The 22,772-nt window shown below is 45.2% G+C and overlaps 1 protein-coding gene across 2 annotated transcripts in view; it reads left to right on the top strand.

The window, feature by feature from the left end:
* Window positions 1-22,772, top strand: part of TBC1D22A (TBC1 domain family member 22A) — a 316,479-nt gene that overhangs the window by 66,302 nt on the left and 227,405 nt on the right. For both annotated transcript variants that reach the window (XM_045779679.2, XM_045779681.2), the window contains exon 5: window positions 21,301-21,371. In XM_045779679.2, coding sequence (XP_045635635.1) covers window positions 21,301-21,371 — 71 coding nt within the window. The remainder of the gene's footprint in view (window positions 1-21,300; window positions 21,372-22,772) is intronic.

The following is a 22,772-nucleotide window of genomic DNA, read 5'->3' as shown; positions in this document are numbered from 1 at the left end:
AGAAGTTCGTTGGTTCAGTTTCTTGTTCTGTAGCTGGAGACACGGAGCCTGCAGAGGCCGTGGTTCAGCATGTGCGTGTTGAGCGCTGACGGTGGCCTGCACTTTGCTCCAGAGGCCCCGGGGCGCAGCGCTGAATGGAGCGGAGCGCTCTGCGCGGAGTGGCCAGGGCCGTGCTGGACAGGGCAGCTCTTAAGGCAGCCACTACTCTTCTTCTGCCCAACGGAGGCCTTTCACAGGCTTTGTTCTGACCTGGAACATATTGCACCCGTGAGCGCCTCTTGAAAGGTTTTCGTCCCTGGATTTCTGTGAGCCCCACCATCTCTGAAGGTTCCCTGGTGACTCCATTCTGCTTCTGCGCCTCCAGCCCTGTGTGTTTGCCAGTGTGCCCGTGTCCGCCCGTGTCCTGTATTACTCTCCCTTGATTCGGGGTCCTGCACACTCCTGAGCTGTAGTCCGCAGTCTGCCGTCTTCTGGAATGCTCCTTGCCATATCCTGGACTTTGCAACGTGTGAAGTGTAGTAGAAAGATCGTGGGCTTTGGTTTAGAGTCTCGCAGCTGAGCCTCGTCCTTTCACTTGTAAAACGGGGCTGAGAAGCTATCCCATGGAGATGTGTGCTGGGCTCGGCCCTGCTCAGTAGAGCCAGCACCTGCCGCTGAATATCACGTCTCTCGAGCCGCTCCTGTTGCTCTCCTCCCCCTCTAAACTAGCTAGCCCTCCCCACCCACTTCTGGTTTAACTCAGAGCTGTCACCCATCTCTTTTACCCAGGGTAAAATTTGGGAGTCATCGTCAAACCTTTCCATTTCTGTGTCTCCATATCTAGTTACAGGGAAGCCTATCTGTTCTCATTCTTCCAAAATATCCGTGCGTTTGTTCTTTCTGTCTTTCCACTCTGTCTTTGATGGGCCTGCCCTTGTTCAGACCTTTATTATCTTTGCTGCCTTGTCTCCCTCTTTCCCTGTGACACATTCCGTGTACTGGCAGGAGCTGATTCACATTGAAACGTGGCTCTCCCTTGACTGGACAAGCTCTCTGCTGTTTCTGGGATGGAGGTCAGACTCCTTGTATTTAGTGCCCTTCGTAACTGGCCTCCTAATGACTTGTTCATCCTTTTGCTCCGTCCAGACATAGGAGCATACCGATCCTGGACTATTGATTATTAATCTCTGCCTAATACTTGGGAATAGGAACTATTACAATGTATAGCAAAACACGAAGTTCTCTTATGGTCCGACAGATAGCAGTATAAGTTAAATAACACTTAGCAGTAGATTGCATTCTCCTCTTGGACTGTGTCTTTCCTCCCGTTTTCTTTGGCCTCCGTACTCCAGGAAGCCTCCTCGTCCTGTGCTACCCAGAGGACTGGAGTCTGCGCCCTTTCACGGGTTGATCACAGGCCTGAGATGTCGAAAGTGCTGGCTTATCCTTGTGGTCTTGGTGTAATTATTAAGACTTGATTATTATTACTAATTAATTATATCCTTAAGTGTCGACTTTAAACAGTATATTGTATGGCCAGCCTCTCTCTGCATATTGAAGAGTATTTCTTTCCTCTCTGCTCCCTGTTTGCACCTGTGTTCGAATGTGTGAATTGTGACATGCCCATAGCAGCGGCTCCTTGGACTTACCTAGAGCCCTTATTTCTTGTCCATCTCACTTGGCAGGGACAGGTTTTTGTATTGTTAGTCACCTTTTTAGTACCTTGTCTGTGCAGTTGTAATGGAAGAAGTTAGGAGTACAGGGATGTGTAAGATAGGGCTCCTGTCCCTGGGGAGCCCGAGGTCAGGGTGTTGACAGCCTTGGAACCAGATGCAACTCGTGCTGGCAGGGATGGAAGTGTGTGCGTGGAGGAGGAAGTGGGCGATGGCTCTGGTGTGGTGGAAGTGGCAGGGGGGCAGGAGCCAGGGTGGGATCCCTGGAATCGCTTTCATGGATTAGCAGTGGCTTGCTGATAGACACCAAGGTTAGACTGTGTTCTAGGTGAAAGCACCCTCGTGGTACCAGGCCCAGGCCCCGGCACGATGTAGCAAGCCTGACTGTGCCTTGCGGGCCCGTAGGCAGGCTGTGCAGTCAGTACTTGACTGTCCCTGGGTCGTTCTCTCGTTGCCATCTGAGCCTTCCTTCTGTGCATTTACATGTGAAATTATATGCAGGGGACTATGGGATTATGTTGCTTTGCCTTTGTAATTACATTGCATACTTATCTAAAATTAATTGAACTTATCACTGACAAGACTGTCTTCAGCCTTTCTGTGGGCTGTGTCCGGCTTCCTGTCTGGTGGCTTCCTCAGTCATGTGGGACCTTTAGGAGTATGCTCGCTGGCCCTCGGAGCCACAGAGAGAGAGTGGGGAGAGGGGTTCCCTGGGCAGAGCTGGCGGCGACACGGCTCTTTCCCTGAGGGTGTTTGGTCTAGGGGGCTTCTCCAGAGGGAGGGGTGCCCAGCCTCAGCGAGCAAGTGCGGGAGGGACCGTGCACCGGAAGAGGTCATGGTAACCTCAGAGTTCTAACCAAATGTGTTCTTGTGGCCAGAAGCTCTCTCAGGGGCCTCTGTGTGCTTGCCCCGTTGACATGAAGGCATTGCGGCATCAGAACGACCCCGGTCTTGTTATGGACCATGCCTGTTCAGAGGTGGACTGACCTGCTGCCGGGTGCTGCTGTTCAGAGGTGGACTGACCTGCTGCCAGGTGCTGCTGTTGGCCGGCTCTGCTGACCCAGAAGGGGTTGGAGCTGACTCCGTCGCATGTATACGTTTTAGTGCAGGAATTCTAGGAGGCTGAGGATCTGTCTTCAGTGGGTTCACTGGAAAGCAGAGAAGCAAACCTCCAGCTTCTAATTTGCTTGAAAGGATTTAGATTTTTAACATGAAACAGCAGTAGCCTTCCCTTTAATGAAATGCCACGCGACACTGGCTGTGGGATCAATGGTATTGAGGGGAGAACGGGCCTTGTGAGGCCTTGCAGAGTGGGAGCGGATGACTGGATGAGCTCCCTGTCCGGGGTTGGGGTGGGGGTGGGGAGACGGGGCAGGGGGTGGGTGAGGCTGGCTGCAGGATGTGTGCAGGAGTTGCTCTTCGCTTCTCCTCGTCGTCGACCTCAAGACACCAGTTGCCCCGTAAACGTCTTGGGTGTATTTCTTTTTTTTTTTTTTTTTAAAGATTTTATTTATTTATTCGACAGAGACAGCCAGCGAGAGAGGGAACACAAGCAGGGGGAGTGGGAGAGGAAGAAGCAGGCTCATAGCAGAGGAGCCTGATGTGGGGCTCGATCCCATAATGCCGAGATCACGCCCTGAGCCAAAGGCAGATACGTAACCGCTGTGCCACCCAGGCGCCCCTTGGGTGTATTTCTTGATTTCCTGTTAGTGACCAATGGATATAACTCTCATTTCATCAGATCTCTACCGTTAGACATTTAGATCGTATTTTTTAAATTTTAGAAATAGTGCTGCAGTGACCGTCTTGATGCATAAATATTTATTTGCATTTTGGATGATTTCTTTGGGACAGATTCCCAGAAATGAAATTACCAGCTGAGAGGATGTGAGCATTTGCAGCGAGGCTGGGATGTGCCTGGCGGCATCTCTCCCCGGTAGCTAGTCGTAGAACTGCCTTCAGCCATGCTTACTTGGTGAGGGCTGATGCATTTCCCAACTTGCTGCGGCTACCCGGGTCCCGCACACTCAGGGCTCTGTGGGCATCGCTAGGCCGTGGCATCCTCCGAGCGGGCATGGTTTGCCTTAGGTCAGTCTACAGGCCCTCGCCAGTTATGAACAAAACCAGAAGTAACACATTTGCTGGCGCCTTTGCCCGGGTTTTGGTAGGTGGCATGAAGTTGGGAGTCTCTGGGAAGGCTGTCACTGCTCTTCCACCATCCTGCCATCCAAGGGGTGTGGGCCCCCTTCCAGATTCAGGTCTCTCCTTCCCCAGTTCTGATCGAACATCTGCACGCCGAAGTCCATCATTAGACTCCCTACGACAGAGCCTCCTTTCCCAGATCCACCTTCCTTAGAAGGCAGTTGGGGTTCTAAATAGCCTTTAAAAAATTCCTTATCAAAGGCTCTTTTAATACATCTCTGTTGAGATGTAATTCACATGCCATACAATTCACCATTTAAGTGTAAGAGTCAGTGGCTAGTAGTATGTTTGTCGAGTTGGGTGACTGTCACGACAGTACATTGGAGAACTCAGAAAGGGACCCCGTGCCTGTTAGTGGTCATCTTCTCATCTTCCGGCCCTAGATGGCTGCTAGTCTACTTTCTCTCTCTGTGGACTTGCCTGTTCTGGACATTTCCTACACAGATGGTCCCCGACTTACGACGGTTTGACTTTACGACAGTGTGAAAGCAATGCATGTTCAGTAGACATTGTACTTGGAATTTTGAGTTTGGGTCTTTTCCCGGGCTAGTGATTCCCGGCTGGTGATCCGTGGTACTCTACTCTCCTGTGATGCGGGACAGTGGCTGCAGCTCCCGGTCGGCCTCGCCATCACGAGGGTCAGCAGCGATTCGCCGGCACCCATGCTGTTTGTCCCTTTCCGTACAGTGTTCAGTAGGTGACATGAGCTGTTCAACCCTTTACTGTGGGCTGGGCTTTGTGTCAGCGGATTTGGCCCCACCGTGCACTAGCAGGAGCGTGTGAGCACGTTTAAGGGCGGCGGGGCTACGCGGGGATGCTTGGTAAGTTAGGTGTATTCAATGCATTTTCAACTTATATTTTCAAGTGACGACGGGTTCATTGGGACACAACCCCATCCATCGTAAGTCGAGGAAGATCTATAAGTGGAATCATGTAATGTGTGGCCTTTTGAGAATGGCTTCTTTTACTTTGTATAATGTTCTCAAAGTTTATCCATGTTGTAGCAGGTGTCCTTCAGGGTTTTTTTTTTTTTTTTGTAGAATAATATTCCATTGCATGGACAGGCCACATTTTATTCATCCGTTCATCACTTGATGGGTGTTAGGAATATTTTCACGTTTGGCTGTTACAAGTGCTGCTACCATGAATATTCCTGTACATGGTTCTGTATGGACGTGTTCTCATTCCTCTTGGGGATGCACCTGGAGTGGGACTGCCGGGTCCTGTGTTGACTCTTTGTTCACATTGGAGGAGTTCCAGTTTTCCCACATGGTTTATTACAGCCATCTGAGTGGGTGTGGTGTGGCATCTTATCACGGTTTTGATTTCACTGATGGCTAATGATTTTGAGCACCTTTTCTTTCTTTCTTTCTCTCTCTTTCTTTCTTTCCTTGTCAAATTTTAAAAAAATTCTAGTTAGTTAATATACAGTGTAGTATTGGTTTCAGGTGTAGAATTCAGTGATTCATCACTTACATACAACACCCAGTGCTCATCACAAGTGCCCTCCTTAATGCCCATCACCCATCTAGCCCATCCCCCACCACCTTCCATCAGCCCTCAGTTTGTTCTCTGTAGTTAAGCGTCTGATGCTTTGCTTCCTTCTTTTCAACTTTTTTCTGTCCCCTATGTTCATCTGTTTTATTTCTTAAATTCTGCATAGGAGTGAGATCATATGATAATTGTCTTTCTCTGACTTTTTTGCTTAGCATAATGCATTCTAGCTCCATCCCCATTGTAAATGGCGAAATGTCATTCTTTTTGATGGCTGAGTAATATTTCATTGTGTGTGTGTGTGTGTGTGTGTGTGTGTGTGTGTGTGTGTGTACATCTTCTTTATCCATTCCTCTGTCAGTGGACATTGGGCTCTTTACATAGTTTGACTGTTGTTGATAATGCTGCTGTAAACATTGGTGTGCAGGTGCCCTTTGAATCAGTATTTTTATGTCCTTTGGGTAAATACCTAGTAGTGCAATTGTTGGCTTGTAGGGTAGCTCTATTTTTAACTTTCCAAGGAACCTCCATACTGTTCTCTATAGGGGCTGCACCACTTTGCATTCCCACCAACAGTGCATGAGGCTTCCCCTTTCTCCACATCCTCGCCAACATCTCTTGTTTCTCGTGTTGTTGATTTTAGCCATTCTGACAGGTGTGAGGTGGTATCTCATTGTAGTTTTGATTTGTGTTTCCCTGATGCTGAGTGATGTTGAGCATCTTGTCATGTGTCCATTGGCCATCTGAATGTCTTCTTTGGAAAAATGTCTCTTCATGTCTTCTTCCCATTTCTAAACTGGATTACTTTTTGGGGGTGTTGAGTTTGATAAACTCTTTATAGATTTTGGATACTAACCCTTTATCAGATGCGTTGTTTGCGAATAGCTTCTCCCATTCCATAGTCTGCCTTTTAGTTTGTTGATTGTTTCCTTTGCTGTGCAGAGCTTTTTATCTTGATGAAGTCCCAGTAGTTGATTTTTGCTTTTGTTTCTCTTACCTCTGGTGAGGTGTCTACTTAGAAGTTGTTACGGCCGAGGTAAGAGAGGTTGATACCTGTATTCTCCTCTAGGATTTTGATGGTTTCCTATCTCACATTTAGGTCTTTCATCCATTTTGAATTTATTTTTGTGCATGGTTTAAGAAAGTGGTTCTGTTTTATTCTTCTGCATGTGGTTGTCCAGTTTTCCCAACTCCATTTATTGAAGAGACTGTCTTTTTTTCCATTGGATATTCTTTCCTGCTTTGTCAAAGATTAGTTGACATCTAATAGGTCCATTTCTAGGTTCCCTATTCTGTTCAGTTGATCTATGTGTCTGTTTTTGTGCCAGTACCATGCTGTCTTGATGACTGTAGCTTTGTAATGTAGCTTGAAGTTTGGAATCATGTTGCCTCCAGCTTTGATTTTCTTTTTCAGGATTGCTTTTGCTGTTTGGGGTCTTTTGTGGCTCCGTATAAATTTTGGGATTGTTTTTGTTCCAGCTCTGTGAAAAATGTTGGTGGTATTTTGATAAAGATTGCATTAAATGTGTAGATTGCGCTGGGTAATATAGACATTTTAACGATATTTGTTCTCCTAGTCCATGAACATGGAATTTTTTTTTTTTCATTTCCTTGTGTCCTCTTTGATTTCTTTTGTTAAGTGCCCTATAGTTTTCAGAGTACAGATCATTTACCTCTTTGGTTAGGTTTATTCCTTGGTATCTTATGGGTTTTGGTGCGGCTGTAAATGGGATCGATTCCTTGATTTCTCTTTCTGCTGCCTCATTGCTGGTGTATAGAAATGCAACAGATTCTTGTGTGTTGATTTTATATCCTGCAACTTTGCTGAATTCATGTATCCATTCTAATTATTTTTTGGTGGAGGCTTTCGGGTTTTCTGCATAGAGTATCATGTCATCTGTGAATAGTGAAAGTTTGACTTCTTCCTTGTCAGTTTGGATGCCTTTTACGTCTTTGTGTTGTCTGATTGCTGAGGCCAGGACTGCCCGTACTATGTTGCACAGTAATGGTGAGAGTGGACATCCTGTCCTGTTCCTGACCACAGGGGAAGGCCTCTCAGTTTTTCCCTGTTGGGGATCATATCAGCTGTGGGTCTTTTGTATATGGCCTTTATGATGTTGAGGTGTGTTCCCTCTACACCTACTTTGTTGAGGGTTTTTATCAAGAAAGGATGCTGTATTTTGTCAAATGTGGAGCACCTTTTCATATGCTTATTGGTTATTAGTATATATCCTTTGAAGAAATATCTGTTAAATATTTTGGCCTGTTTTTAATTGGATTATGTCTTTTTACTAATATCCAAGACTCTTAACATTGAATATCTATTTCTTCTCGCTGGTTGCCATGAGGATCAGGCTGGGGGTAGGGGACTGCAGGGAAGCTGGCTGTAGGCTAGCAGGCTGTTCCTGAGGCAGCTGCCCCCCACTGCACCCCAGCTTGACTGCAGCCGTGTGCATCCCTGGTTTAGCCTCGCTGGGCCCGAGTTCCATGGTACACGTTTGCCGTCAAGCAGTCATGGCCAAGCATATTGTTGGCATCCTTGTAGGAATGCCTCGAGCCATCCCAGATGCTTCCCCTGCTGATTTGCGGGAAGAGAAATCTCTCTTGCAGGAGAGCAGTTGATGGTGAGGACGTGCTGAGTTGTTGAGTGGGTCTGCCTTCAAGGGCCAGCCTGGCTGGGCAGGTAGCCTTGAACTTTGCAGATGGGAGGGCCAAGGAGAAGCAGGACACGGACCATAGAGGAGGGGAAAGCTATTTTCCTAGCACTGCTGACAGAGTGACTTCTGCCTTTGTAGGATTTGTTTTCCCCACTGCAAATAAAGTGGGTGTGTTCACTGAGGTAAATTATAAAGACAAGAGAAAGAGAAAGAAATGAAGAAAACAATTCTACTTGTTACACACACACGGCTGTGTTAAAACTAGCAAGACCAAGCAAACCATAAACAAATGACAAGAAAATAAGTGTGATTACCAGAATCCTTTTTGATGTAAATATGCACAATACTGTACCGTGTTCCTTTCCGGTTTTGACATGGCCAGGGTCTTCTAGTGAATAAAATACTTCCTGGAAATTTGTTCTGACGGCACGGGAGGGAGGAGTCCTGTTTTGCCAAGGGAATGTGCTGCAGCACCGGTGACCGGGAGATGCATTATTGCCTGTTTGGTAAATTGCAGGAGTGTTTTGTGTGGCAGTAAACGGGGGTGCGGAGCATGGTACTGACAGGGAAGCTGGACGTAAGCTTGTGGCTCCTTCGGGGGAGGCCTTGCCAGCCCAAGCAGCTCTGTTGTGTGAAGGGATATTTGAAAGCAAGTAATACGCTTCATTTTTAGAAATGTGTTTTACCTTATTTAAATGGACGTGACTGTTACACATGGTGCAGTTTCTAGAATAAAGAGCATCTCTGTTTTAGTCTTTCAGTCCTTTTAAAGCATTTATTTGGGGGTTTGCAGTATAGCGGCGTAGCCAGAGTCCAGAGTGCGGGCAACGTGGCCGTGTGTTTTCTTGCCAGTAGCTTGCAGGGTCTGAGGTCTGTGAGCAAAGGAAATGGTGGGAGACCCCAGGGGGCCCCTCTCCCTGTCGTTTTCAGAACTCTCAGGATTGCGGGTGCATTGTACCTATTGATAAAAGAAAGTACCAGAAGGGTGCTTTCTAAATGCTGTGCAAATTCTGCAGGTTTGTACAGTTGAGTCTTTCTACTCTGGAGGTGTCAGGGGCGAGCCTCTTCTCCTTCCCTCCCTCTCAGGGTAGTTAATGTCGCCATTTCTGGGATGTTGGCGCTCACTGTTCTGACCATGACTCAGGTTCACGACTGAGCCATGAGGACCCGTGGTGAACTTTCTCTTTTATCCCAAAGTTGTTAATCTGCGGGGTGAGGCCAGGATTCCTGCCTGGGTGGGGGCTCTAACCGCCTCCTCTGCCTGGGAAGCAGGCCCCCCAGCTCTTTCTGGGGATTCTGGGCCATGGTTGGCTCCCCTCCCCCCCGTCCCCGATTCTCCTTGTTCTCCCCTCTACCAGCGGTAGACTTAACTTTCCCCATTCTGGTAAGCTCCCACCCTCGCCTGCTCTCCACCTTTCTGAGTGTTCCGTCTTTCTGAGTTTGTTGCCGCTTCTTGTCTGCTCTGTCTCCTCTTTCGTGCCCTTGTCCTTGTTTATAACCTTACTCCTTTACCGTCATGTTGGTGAGGTCTAGGGTGCGGGCAGAGATGAATATACTAGGTCTTCAGTTGGCTTCAAGGTGCCTCTCAAGCCGCAGCTCGCTGGGAATCTTTGCCGATGTCTCCCTCCTTCGGAGAGGCCACCTGTCCTCCGGTATCCCGTGTCCCCTGCGCAGCTTTATCAGGTCGCACCCCTTCATGCTGGCGTTGTTGGTTTCTTCCTCTCTACTTGCCCTCGAGCCCCTGGAACCGGGTCTGATGGTACCCTCCAAGGCTAGTTTAGCTCCTGGTCGGTGGTAAGCATTGGTCGATGTTCACTGGGTAAATAAATGTATGACGGACTCCGAGTAGGGCCAGTGTTTACGTGGCTTTGGCCCCAGAGGCCTCTTACACAAAGTGGGTGCTCGATAAACGTTGGTCAAGTGGGCTGATTTATGGTGCTCTCCTGGACTGTGGCTTTCAGGAAGAAGAAATGTGCTTGCTTTGCAGACCCTTTTGCTGGTGAGTGCTCAGCTTTTAGATTAGATTCGCATTTAAGCTTAAGTGATTGCAATGTACATGCATTTCTTATTTTTATTCAGTGTTTCTCCCAGATTTTATTGCTATAAAAGATCTTTAAAAATCAGAATTAAACCCAGTTAAAAAGAGCTGAGTGTTAGGAAAAAAATAGCTTAAATTATGGGTTGATTTTTCTGTTATTCCCGGCTTTTCTGAAAAAGGTGCTTATAATTATGAGTTCTTTGCATACACCATTTTGTGACAGATTTCTGGTTCAGTCTCAAATGTGATATTTTACATCCAATTAGGACGAATGAGTCCCAATTGCTTCATGGTTTGGGTTCACATAGTGTGCTGAATAATTACATCAGTAAGCATGGCAGAGTCATCTTCTTGCATTTGTAGAGTGTGTCACCGCTTACAAATGCTCTCCCATGTATTGTCTCTGTTCCTGGGGAAAATTCTGTGACCTAAGCGAGGCTGGTATTTTTAATTTGTTCCATGTTTCAGAGGAAGAAATTGGAGCTCAGGAGATTTAGGGGCCTGTCTGAGGCCACACAGGTTCTTGATGGCCCCTGAACCCAGGTCCACTGAGTTCACAACCAGTGTTTGTTCTTCTGTACTTCTCTGCCACCACTCTGCTTCTTCTGTTCCTTGGGGGGCGGGAGGGCTCTGCTATGGCAATTTTCCAAGTGGGAATTTTATTGAGAAGTAAAGCCTTATGGAAGAGATGAACATGAAATTATGATATTAGTGTTGTCATCAAAACATTACAAAGTTTTAATTTTCAGAAAACAAATTCACTGTTGTGGAAGGAAGACATGCTTTTTATTTCTTATTTGCTTTCTGCTTATTAAAGTTTTTCTTACATTTCTAGTGATTTTTACAATCTGATTCCAAGAAATACAGGGACAGAAACCTAAAAGGAAAGCCAAACACAAGCTTTAAACAGGAAGACTCGGGCAGTTGAAATAAAAGGGTGGAAAAAGATGTGCCATGCAAGTACTAATCATAAGAAAACTAATTTGCTTATAATAATATAAGAAAAAAATCCAGAAAGAGAGTTTTATTAGCGACAAGGAGGGATGTTTCATAATGATAAAAGGTTTAACTCATTAAGTAGATATATCTTTCCTAAATGTATGTGTACTTAATAATACAGCTTTATAATACATGAAGCAAAAATTGACAGAAATGAAGAGAGGAAGAGACAAATTCACTATCACAAGCAGAATTTTTAGCACCCCTTCTTGAGTAATTGATAGAATAGGTAAATTAAAACATCAGCAAAGATGTGGAATATATGAATCAGTAAAGATGTGAAAGATACCACTGTCAACCAACTGGATCTAGTTGATTTATGCACCACATGTGGACGTAGACCAACCAAAGAAAGCACATTCTTTTCAAGGACATGTGGCACATTCACCAGATAGACCATATGTCTGCCAAAATGAGTCATAATAAATACTGAAGGATTGAAACAATACCATGTTCATCTGACCAAATGCTTTAATTTAGAAATCAGTGTAGCGATAAGATACCCAGGAAATTGTCAAATATTTGGATATTTGTCAGCATACTTCAAAATAACTCATGGATCAAAGAAATCACATGGAAAGTGAGAATCTATGTTGAATTGAATGATAATGACAACACATATGAAAATCTGTGTGCTGCTGGTGAAACGTTGCTTGGAGGGAAGTTGATGTGTTTAAATGCCTATCATAGAAAGGAATAAAAGCTTCAAATCAATGATCAAAGCTTCCACTTTAAGAAGCTAGGAATGAGGAGGAAATTAAATAAAACCAAGTAAAAGAAGGGAAATAAAACAAGGTAGAAATCAATAAATTGGAAAATGGATAAATAGGAAGAATCAACAAAATCTGAAGTTAGTTTTTTGCAAAGATCAATAAAAACTTCTAGTTAGATTTGATCGATGGAAAGAAGAGAAGACACAAATTGCAGTGTCAGAAGTGAAAGAGGAAACATCACTACAGACCCTACAGATAATAAGAAGATGATAAGGGCACATTATTTGCAACTTTATGTCAGTAAATTGAACTGACACGAAATGGACATATTCCTTGAGACACATGACCTAATAAAACTGATACCAGAATAAAGGGAAAACCTTAATATCCCTATGTCAATTAAAAAAATTTTTTTTAAGATTTACTAATTTATTTTTGGAGAGAGAGAGCGTGAGTGCATGCATGTGCGTGAGAGTAGGGGAAGGGCAGAGGAAGAGAATCTCAAGCAGACTCCCCACTGAGTGCGGAGCCAGATGTGGGGCTTGGTCTCAGAACCCCGAGATCATGACCGGAGGCGCAATCACGAATCTGACACCTAACCTAGGTGCCCTCTAAAAAAAAAAAAACTGTAATAAAAAAACCTTCAGGGGCCCCTGGGTGCCTCAGTCGATTAAGCATCTGAATCTTGATTTCAGCTCAGGTCATGATCTCAGGGTCCTGAGATCAAGCCCCACATTGGGCTTCTCACCCAGTGCGGAGTCTGCTTGAGGATTTCTTTCCCTCTCGCTCTGCCCTTCCCCCTGCTCATCCTCACTCTCTCAGATAAATAAATAAATCTTAAAAAAAAAGCCTTCACATAAGGGGAGTATCAAGGTCAGATGATTTTCCTAGCAAATTCTATCAAACATTTGAAGAAGAAATAATACCAATTTTCCAAAAGCTGTCTCAGAAAAGAGAGAAGGTGAAAACCCTTCTCAGCTCATTTTATTAAGGTACCTAATATGAAAACCTTACAAAGACATTGTGAGGAAAAGAAGCTAGAGACCAATATCCCTGATGAATATACAAAAAATCCTTTAAAAATATGTTAGTTGACTTTTGCTTCAGCTATGAAGGATTAGTTACCAAAGGAATTACTCTTCCTTTGTGAATAAATAGAAACTTGGACCGCATATGTGAAACAACTGTTTTCAGGCGTTGTGTTACAGACAGTGCAGAACTGTGATCCCTGGGAGAAGGGAAATACACAGGTTGAACTGTACGTTTCGTACTTCCATTTATGCTTGGCAGCAGTTTTCGGGCTGCAGCACAGGGAGGGAGCAGAAACTGAGGCAGACCGTATGGAGCACAGTGCTGGAGAGCAGAGTGTTTGTTCCGCAGAGGTAGAGACCACATACCTACGGAGGGGTCCCATCAAGTCCTTGGTGGAGTGCTGGCCAGTGTCTGAGCAGGGTGACAGTCGGTGAGGCAGGGGAGAGCATCTCCAGGAAGCTGTAAGTTGAATCATCCCCAGAGCTCACAGAGGTGTGGCTGCTGGCTGTTGCTGGCCCTCACTTGCTGGCCCTCACGTGCCCAGTTCCCAGGAACTGGGAGCTGGAAAGTTGCTCTCTATCAGCTGACTGTGGGGGAAACCCCGTGTGCTCAGGACCTGAACACTCTGCAGGGGCCTAATGCAGGAGAAAGTATGCTCCAGGGAGGCGAGGTGCTGAAGAAGACCCAGCACCCACGCTAGCTGCAGGAGTTGTGGGCTGGAGCCTGGTGAATGAGGCATATGAGAACTTGGGGGAGAAAACCCTTTTCTCCTTTAGCGCCCCTCCTTCATTCTGTACTGAAAAGGATGATATCATGCCAGCCGGCCAAGGAGATGTATTTATAAGACCCAGTTCCGTAATCACAGAGGCAATAAATTGATAACTGGCACATCTGGCATTCAATAAAAAACAAACAAACAAACAAACAAACAAACAAACAGGCGTACAGTGAAACAGGGAAGTATCTAGAATCAGAAGAAAAATGTATTATTAGAAACAGATAAGATTATGAACAGCTTAATAAAAAGATGGGTTAAAGGTTTCAAGATAAGCATCATAGAAGATATAGAAATGGCCAGAAAGCACATGAAAATCTGTTTAATGCTCAACATCATTACTCATCACAGAATTGGTAATTAAAATTATAATGAGATGCCTTTAACACTTACTAGAATGGCTAAAATTAAAGACTGACAGCACTGAATTTTGACCAGGATGTGGAGCAGTTGAAGCTTTTATACATTACTGGTGGGAAGTGTAAAATGGTACAACCATTTTGTAGGACCATGTGGCGGTTTTTTATAAAGGTAAATATGTATATGTCATATGACCCAGCAGTTCTACTCCTTCATGTTTGCCTCGTAGAAATGAAAACATAGACCCACAAAGCACAAGACCATAAGAGTGGTCATAGCTGCTTCATCATAGTAATGAAAGCTGTCTATGAATATGTAAGCAAATTGTGATATATTCATAGTGTAGATTAGTATTTCTGCTTGTAAAGAACAAACTGTTGGTACCTGCAACATTATGACGCTGACATATTATGAATAAAAGAAGCAGAATACAAGCAAGTACATTCTGTATGTATTATTTATTTTTTTGATAATAATTTTTTATTATGTTAGTCCCCATACAGTACATCCCTAGTTTTTGATGTAAAGTTCCATGATTCATTACTTGCGTATAACACCCAGTGCACTATGCAATACGTGCCCTCCTTAATACCCACCACCAGCCTATCCGATTCCCCCACCTCCCTCCCCTCTGAAGCCCTCAGTTTGTTTCCCAGAGTCCATAGTCTCTCATGCTTCATTCCCCTTAATGTTTACCTCCCCTTTCTTCTTCCCTTTCTTCTCCTACCGATCTTCCTACTTCTTCTGTTCCATAAATGAGTGAAACCATATGATAATTGTCTTTCTCTGCTTGACTTATTTCACTTAGCATTATCTCCTCCAGAGCCATCCATGTTGCAGCAAATGTTGAGAAATCATTCTTTTTGATAGCTGAGTAATATTCCATTGTATATATGGACCACATCTTCTTAATCCAGTCATCTGTTGAAGGGCATCTCGGCTCCTTCCACGATTTAGCTATTGTGGACATTGCTGCTATGAACATTGGGGTGCATATGGCCCTTCTCTTCACTACGTCTGTATCTTTGGGGTAAATACCCAGTAGTGCAATGGCTGGATCATAGGGTAGCTCAATTTTTTACTTTTTAAGAGACCTCCACACTGTTTTCCAAAGTGGCTGTACCAACTTGCATTCCCACCAACAGTGTAAGAGGGATCCCCTTTCTCCACATCCTCTCCAACATTTGCTTCCTGCCTTGTCAATTTTTGCCAGTCTAACTGGCATAAGGTGGTATCTCAATGTGGTTTTGATTTGAATTTCCCTGATGGCTAATGATTTTGAACATTTTTTCATGTGTCTGTTAGCCATTTGTATGTCTTCATTGGAAAAGTGTCTGTTCATATCTTCTGCCCATTTTTTGATTTGATTATTTGTTTCTCATGTACTGAGTTTGAGAATTTCTTTGTAGATCTTGGATACTAATCTTTTATCTGTAGTGTCATTTGTAAATATCTTCTCCCCTTCCGTGGGCTGCCTCTTAGTTTTTTTGACTGTTTCCTTGGCTGTGCAGAAGCTTTTTATCTTGATGAAGTCCCACAAGTTCGTTTTTTCTTTTGTTTCTCTTGCCTTTGGAGATGTGTCATGAAAAAAGTTGCTGTGGCCGATGCCAGAGAGGTTGCAGCGTATGTTCTCCTCTAGGATTTTGATGGATTCCTGTCTCACATCGAGATCTTTCATCCATTTGGAGTTTATCTCTGTGTATGGTGTGAGAGAGTGGTCAAGTTTCATTCTTTTGCATGTAGCTGAACAATTTTCCCAGCACCATTTACTGAGGAGACTTGTCTTTTTTCCACTGGATGTTTTTTCCTACTTTGTCAAAGATTAGTTGCCCAAAGAGCCGAGGGTCCATTTCTGGGTTCTCTATTCTGTTCCATTGGTCTGTGTGTCTGTTTTTGTGCCAGTGCCATGCTGTCTTTCTGATCACACCTGTGTAGTACAGCTTGAAATCCGGCAACGTGATGCCCCCAGCTTTGTTTTTCCTTTTCAACAATTCCTTGGCGATTCGGGGCCTTTTCTGGTTCCACACATTTAAGAGCTGTTTGTTCCAGTTCTTTGAAAAATGTCATTGGTATTTTGATTGGGATGGCATTGAAAGTGTAGATTGCTCTGGGTAGCATAGACATTTTAACAATGTTAATTCTTCGATCCATGAGCATGGAATATTTTTCCATCTTTTTGTGTCTTCTTCAATGTCTTTCAAGAGTGATTTGTAGTTTCTAGAATATAGATCCTTTATGTCTCTGGTTAAGTTAATTTTGAGATAACGTATGATTTTCAGTGTATGTATTATTTTTATGCATTTTAAGATCAGGAATAATCTATGGTGATAGATACCAGAAAAGAGTTAACTTGGAATGGGGGCAAAGAATTGCAGAAAAGGGTGATAGAAATGTTCTACATCTTGTTTGGGAGGGCTACATTCTTTTATTGCCTATAAATTATATGTCAGTTAAAAAATATGACCCCCCCCCCAAGAAAACCACATCTAAAGGGGTAGAGGAAAGAATTGGATGTGCTTCTCTCCAGCACTTACTGCCACGCTATTGCAAGGCCCTGCCTCAGGACCCAGAAGCAACAGAATCATGGCATCTGACCTGCAGGAACTCATGAACCACTCTGGGACATGAGATCGATGCTCAGACATGGCACTGACGGGGCGCTTTTAGGTGGGCTGGCCCCAAGTCTTCCTGGCGCTCGCAGAAGAGGAAATTGGGTGAGGCCCAGGGTTGTCAGGAAGGCTTCATAGATCTGGCAGAGGTTGAGCTGGGCCTGAAAGTTGGGTGGATTTTGAAAAGTTGGAGGTAAAGTTGGGACATCCCTGGAGCTTTGAGTTCTGTAGGGACACAGAGGGTACATGATGAAAAGTACTTCTTCCACTGCCCTCGGATCATTCTCTGAATCTCTCCCCCAAGGCTGGCATGCTTCCAGGTCCCAGTGTACATGTACAGAAACACTCAGTGCGGGGCGCCTGGATGCCTCAGTTGGCTGAGCGTTCGACTCTTGATTTCCACTCAGGTCATAATCTCAGGGTCCTGAGATGGAGCCGTGTGTCGGGCTTAGTGCTCAGCATGGAGTCTGCTTGTCCCTCTCCCTCTGCTCTGCTCCCCGTGCACTCTATCCCTCTCTCATAAATCTTAAAAAAAAAAAAAAATACTCAGTGCATGTGCACTCTGCTTTCTCTTGTTCGTCTTCACAGGCTTATTCCATATTTACCCAGAAAGGCATCCATTCTTTTCCATGGTGGTGTTATAGTCCAGTGTGTGGAGGTCATGGTGTTTTAATCATCTCCCTATTAATGGACGCTCTGATGGATTCTAGGTTTTCTAATGACCAGACTCAAATGAACACCCTGTGAGTAACCTCTTGCAGTTGTCCCTGTGGAACAGATTTCTTCAAATGAAGTTACCTCTCAAACGTTGTATACCTTTACAATTTGACTAACAAAGGGGCACATGGGCGGCTCAGTCAGTTAAGCATCCGACTCTTGGTTTCAGCTTAGGTCCTAATTTCAGGGTCATGAGTTTGAGCCCTGTGTTGGGCTCCATGCTGGGTGTGGACCCTACTTTAAAAAAAAAAAAAAGAAGGAAATAATTTGACCAAGAAAAAGTTCTGTTCATATGCACTCTGACCAGACTTTAAGAGAGTGGCTATTCACCTAAAGTCTCGTCAGTACTGGGTATTACTCATTTAAAATTTTATCTAATTTATGACAGATTTCTGTTCTAATGATGTAGTTCTTTAATCACCATTGAGAGTAGATGCCTGTTTTTGTACATTTATTAACCATTTCTAGTTCCTCTTCTGTGAATTTTCCATTTTTGTATAGATTGATCATTCTTTTGTATGTGTTCTTTATATATTAGTGATATTAACTAACCTTTTTGTATTGTATGTTGCATGTATTTTTCAAGTCTGTCATTTTTTAAAGATTTTTTATTTGGGGGAGAGAGAGAGAGGGCGAGCGCACAAGGCGGGGGCAGAAGGAGAGGGAGAGGGAGAAGCAGGCTCTTCACTGAGCAGGGAGCCCGACAGAGGGCTTGATCCCAGGACCCTGAGATCATGACGAGAGCTGAAGGCAGACATTTAATTGACTAAGCCACCCAGGCACCCCAAGTCTGTCATTTTTTTTTTTTTAACATTATGGTGGCTTTTCACCATAGTCATTTCAGACTTTTTTATAGTTAGTTTGTTAACCTTATTTATAGTTCTGAGATTTGTGACTTGCCCGGAAGGCCTTTCTCTCATCTGAAAATAGCAAAATATTCCTCTGTATTTTCTTGTAGTATTTTTTATCTTTCCTGCACACATACATCCACACACTCCATTTAGGTCTTTGGGTTTTTAGTCATTTGGAAATACGGTTTGGTGGTAAGATACGTGGTCTGATTTCCTTTCCTGAAAATGGATGCCGTATTGTTTGGACACCATTGGCTGATGGCCCGTTGATTTGAAATGCTGTGGTAATCATGACGGAGTGCAGGTTGGTGGGATGTTACGTTCATCTGTTACGTCCGTCTCCTTGCCTTAGTCTTGCTCCTCGAGCCCCAGGGTCTTAAGGACCGTCGCTCTCGTACACATTTGCTTATCTGGAAGTGCAAGTCCTCTCACGCTCTTCTTTTTGGAAATTTTATTGGCTCTTCTTGTGCATTTGCTCTTTCAGATGAGCTTAGTGTCAGCTTATGAGGCTTCAGAATACACACAGTGTAACCCACTGGGCTTTTTTATTGGCTTTGCACTGAACTCGAAGAATTATTTATCTATCTATCTATCTATCTATCTATCTATCTATCTATCTATTTATTTATTTATTTATATTTTTAAAAGATATTATTTATTTATTTGACAGAGAGAGACAGCCAGCGAGAGAGGGAACACAAGCAGGGGGAGTGGGAGAAGAAGAAGCAGGCTCCCAGCAGAGGAGCCTGATGTGGGGCTCAATCCCAGAACGCTGGGATCACGCCCTGAGCCGAAGGCAGACGCTTAACGACTGAGCCACCCAGGCGCCCCATTGAAGAATTTTTAAGTAGCAGTTGACAGCATCGTAGTGTTGAGGCTAGATCCAGTGGTCCGTGTTTGGTCACAGCTCTTGTTTTTGCTGCCACTATCCAAGCCACTGTCACCTCTACACTGGGCTTCAGAAGCAGCCCATCAAGTGTCTCCTTGTGACCACTGGCCCCTCTGATCCCTTCTTCACACTGTGGCCAGGATTTTATGTTAGGTGTTCCGTGGACTTGAGAATACTCCCCTTCCAGCCCCTATTCCCTCAGTGATTTCTCCTCCTCGTGAGTCTTTTCTCAGTTGTCATTTCCTCAAGGAAACATTACCAGCTAGGCAAAATGTCCTCCCACAGTTGCATTTCTCATCCTTACCTCTTCTTCGGAGTCCAGTTGTCATTCTGCATTTGCTCTGAGTTCTCTGAGCACAGAGCCGCGTGTGCTGTTCCCTCGCGTGGTGCCCTCTGCCGGCCTAGCGCCGGGCCAGAGCAGGTGCTCCTTAGTGCTAGTGAGCTTGGTGTTCCTCTGTGTCTTCATGTCTTTAAGTAAAACCCTCACAGTTTGCTTCCATGGTAGTGTCCATTTTTTGTTAAGCTTATGTCTATACTATTTTCTATTTATTTTGTTGCCGGCGGGGAAGAGCCGTTGATTTTTGAACGTTCTTGCATCTGCCCTCACTGCAGCCTCTCTTTGTCGGCTTCCTCTCAGGCTGGTTGAATGCTGGTTGGATGCAGCAGCCCCGGCCGCACCTCCGACCCTAACAACCTGCAGAGGAAGCAAGAGGTTGTTGTCCCCAGAAGATTTCTGAAGAGCAGGGAGGGGCTTTCTCCTCAGCAGCCCCCAGATAATTTGCTCTCTTCTCCGGGGCTCAGATAGGGTCCCAGGCTCACTGCTGAGTCCCTCCCGGGTGAGGACGGGGCTTAGCTCTGCAACAGCCAGTCAGTTCCAGCTTCGGAGTGGTGGCTTCCGCTTCCCCCGGGCTGACTCCCCTCATTACCAGGACTGCAGGGGGGTGGCGGGTTGTCACTTTGTACAGCTGGGCTTCTGCCCCGGGTGAAGGTCCACGGCTGGACATCCAACAGAATGGTCCTGTGACTTTCCCATGAACCCAGTGAACACCTTGATAAAACGATGAGGTATCCTGATGTGGAGCCATTCTTTTATTCCTGGAGTAAGTCGTGTGTACCAGTCTTTGAATATCTGGTTGTGTTTTGATCTGCGAGGATTTTATTTGGACCTTTTGTCCATATTTATGAGTGAGATTTGTCTGTGTTACAGGAAGCCCTTCTTAGTAATGGGAGTTAATAGAGTGGAAAGATTCTGGGACGTGGAGGTCACTTAGTCCCTGTGCCACGTGGTCGTGTCACCTAGCCTCTCTGAGCCTGCTTCTCATTGACACAGTGGGGACGGCCCTGATGGACTCGGGCTGCCACGAGGGGCAGGAAGTCCCCGTGAATGCAGCTGGTTGGTGCTGAGGCCGGCACGGGCTCAGAGCTCCGTCTGGGACGTGCATTCAAGGCACCGAGTCTGTGAGTGTCTTCTGTGGGGAGACAGGTTCGGAGAACACTAACAATGGAGATTTCTCTCGGCTTTCTTCATCTGAGCCATAATCAGAAAACCAGCCTTGTGCAGGAGGAGAGGCCCTGGGAACATGACGGTAAACATAACGTTATTGGTGTTCAGATATTAGGTTCCTACTTGTCATAATATCCTCAGGGTGTGGGGGAAGATTCGATATTTTCTGAGATTCTGCTGTAAAGTGCGAGTTATTGCTGGTACCGTCACCCAATTATTCTGTACTTATTTTACTTAGACTGTAGTAATTGGAAAAAGATTAGATGTCAGGACTTTGCATTTTGTTGGTTATATTACCAAAGTCTCTTTAATCGTTTCTTTTGTTCTTAGTATTAATCATGAGCTCCTCGCTGTTAGGAGAAGAGCCTAATGGTGGATTCCTAACTTAAAGGGAAGAAATAATTACTTCAGTTTCAGTGGGACTGACTGAGTGTTGATATACCTGCAAATTGAAGCTAGCCATTCAGGGCACGTGTCTGAGACACTGGGGAGACACAGAAGGTCCGCGGAATTCGGGGGCCGATCTCACCCCCACCCCTAGCCCCTGCTGTGCCCTCTCCTGCCCTTGGGGGGCTCCACACCCGGTGGCTCCGGGCCGCTCTGTCCCTGGCCAGCCCTGCCCCTCTGGGACCTCCCCACCCGTGGGTATTTGTGCAGGCAGCAGTGGTTGTATTGTTTTGAGGTTCACTCTGGTTTCATTTTTGGGGCCCCCTCCCCCCAGAAACACTGATGAAGTATGTCGAAGCCCTGTGGGGAGTTCACGTCCTGTTTGTAAACCCTGTTTTCTTTGTCTCTTTGTTGTCAACAGAGGAACTACGGAAGTTGAGCTGGTCCGGAATCCCTAAGCCGGTTCGTCCCATTACCTGGAAGCTGCTCTCAGTAAGTCTCTTTGGGCCTGCTCGTGAGCGCGGCCTGGCCCCAAGTGTGGCCCGTCAGCCGTGGCCCGGGCAGCTCCGTGGGCCTGCTCGTGAGCGTGGCCCGGCCCCAGGTGTGGCCCGTCAGCCGTGCCCAGGCAGGCGCCCTGTCTTTGCGGCAGTGATCCGGGCCTTTGCCTGAGCTAAGGTGACATTTTCCATCCTTTGCTTCATTTCAAGCTTGGTTTGACAAGGCTGGCAGAAAATGAGGATAAGTAATTATTTATGACAGCTGTATTCTTTTTCTCTGATTTTATTATTCTAAAAATCTTTGTAATATTTTCAAACCTGTGATGGAGAAAGGATCCGTGAGAGAAGACTGTTTCAGTTCTTAGGAATTCATCACAGCAAAATATGTTTGCCTTTTTTTTTTTTTTTTAAACGTACTTTAGTTTTGATGTTTGGGGAGAAAGTGATGCTAAAAGTATCTGTATTTCTGTGATGGAGGCTGGTTCTGGTTCCTCTGCCCTGGTTCTAAACTGCCGAGCTGTGGCGACTGCTGGAGAAGGCCAGGTGGGCGGGTGCGACCCCCCACTCTCTGGTACTTCACTCGGCTTAGTACCCGAAGTGAGCTTGGCCCTGCTGAAAACTTTGGAGTAGTTTATAGACAGCTTTCCTCTCTTTCCCGTTATAAATTATTTTTGGAGTTAAATCAGTAGGGAACTCTAAGTGTTTACTTTAAATTGGGTCTGACTTTCAGTATTTAAAAGACTCTTTCTTGCTAACGAGTCTTAATAAATTTGCAGCTTCGTACCTCGTAATCCTAAATGCAGATGCCGCTCTCAACAGTGAATATTTATTGATTAAGTATTCTCTTGCAATTAAAGTTAGACCTGGTACAATTGCTATGTTTCTGTTTGGTGTCTGTTATTTTGAGCATTTGTATCTACTTTTCCAAACGTCCTCTACAATAGATTACAAGCTTTTTAGACAGAACTGTAGGAAGTTTTGACGATAATATGGTTAAGACCTTATAGTGCAATTTTATATTTATTAAGGTTGTGCTGCCTCTGGGTGGAAAGCCTTCGCGAATGATTTTGTCCTGTTCTTTTCCTTTGGTTCTCGGTCTGTGTGCATCGTAGCTGAGCTACCCTGTGTGTGATGCCCCCTGGCTGGCAGGGCAAGCGTGAGAACTGGGATTCAGTGGGCAAGAGAGCAGAAGGGGGAGGAGACAGACATTCCACTTTGTTGGTTTGAATGGGAGGGAGGGTGTAGGTGGGTAGATTCTGTGACCAGGAATGGTGGGAATGCAAGGGAAAGAGCATGCGGGCATTTCACACACATGTATTCGTGTAACCCATTAACTGACCGCAGGGGCCCCTTGCCCAGAGACAGAGATGAATCAGATCCTCATCCTCCCCGTTAG

This window comes from Ursus americanus, chromosome 17 (genome assembly GCF_024610735.1).
Source record: "Ursus americanus isolate L20-20 chromosome 17, mUrsAme1.1.p, whole genome shotgun sequence".
NCBI classification, from domain to species: Eukaryota; Metazoa; Chordata; class Mammalia; order Carnivora; family Ursidae; genus Ursus; species Ursus americanus.
This window is presented reverse-complemented; position numbering and strand designations above follow the sequence as displayed.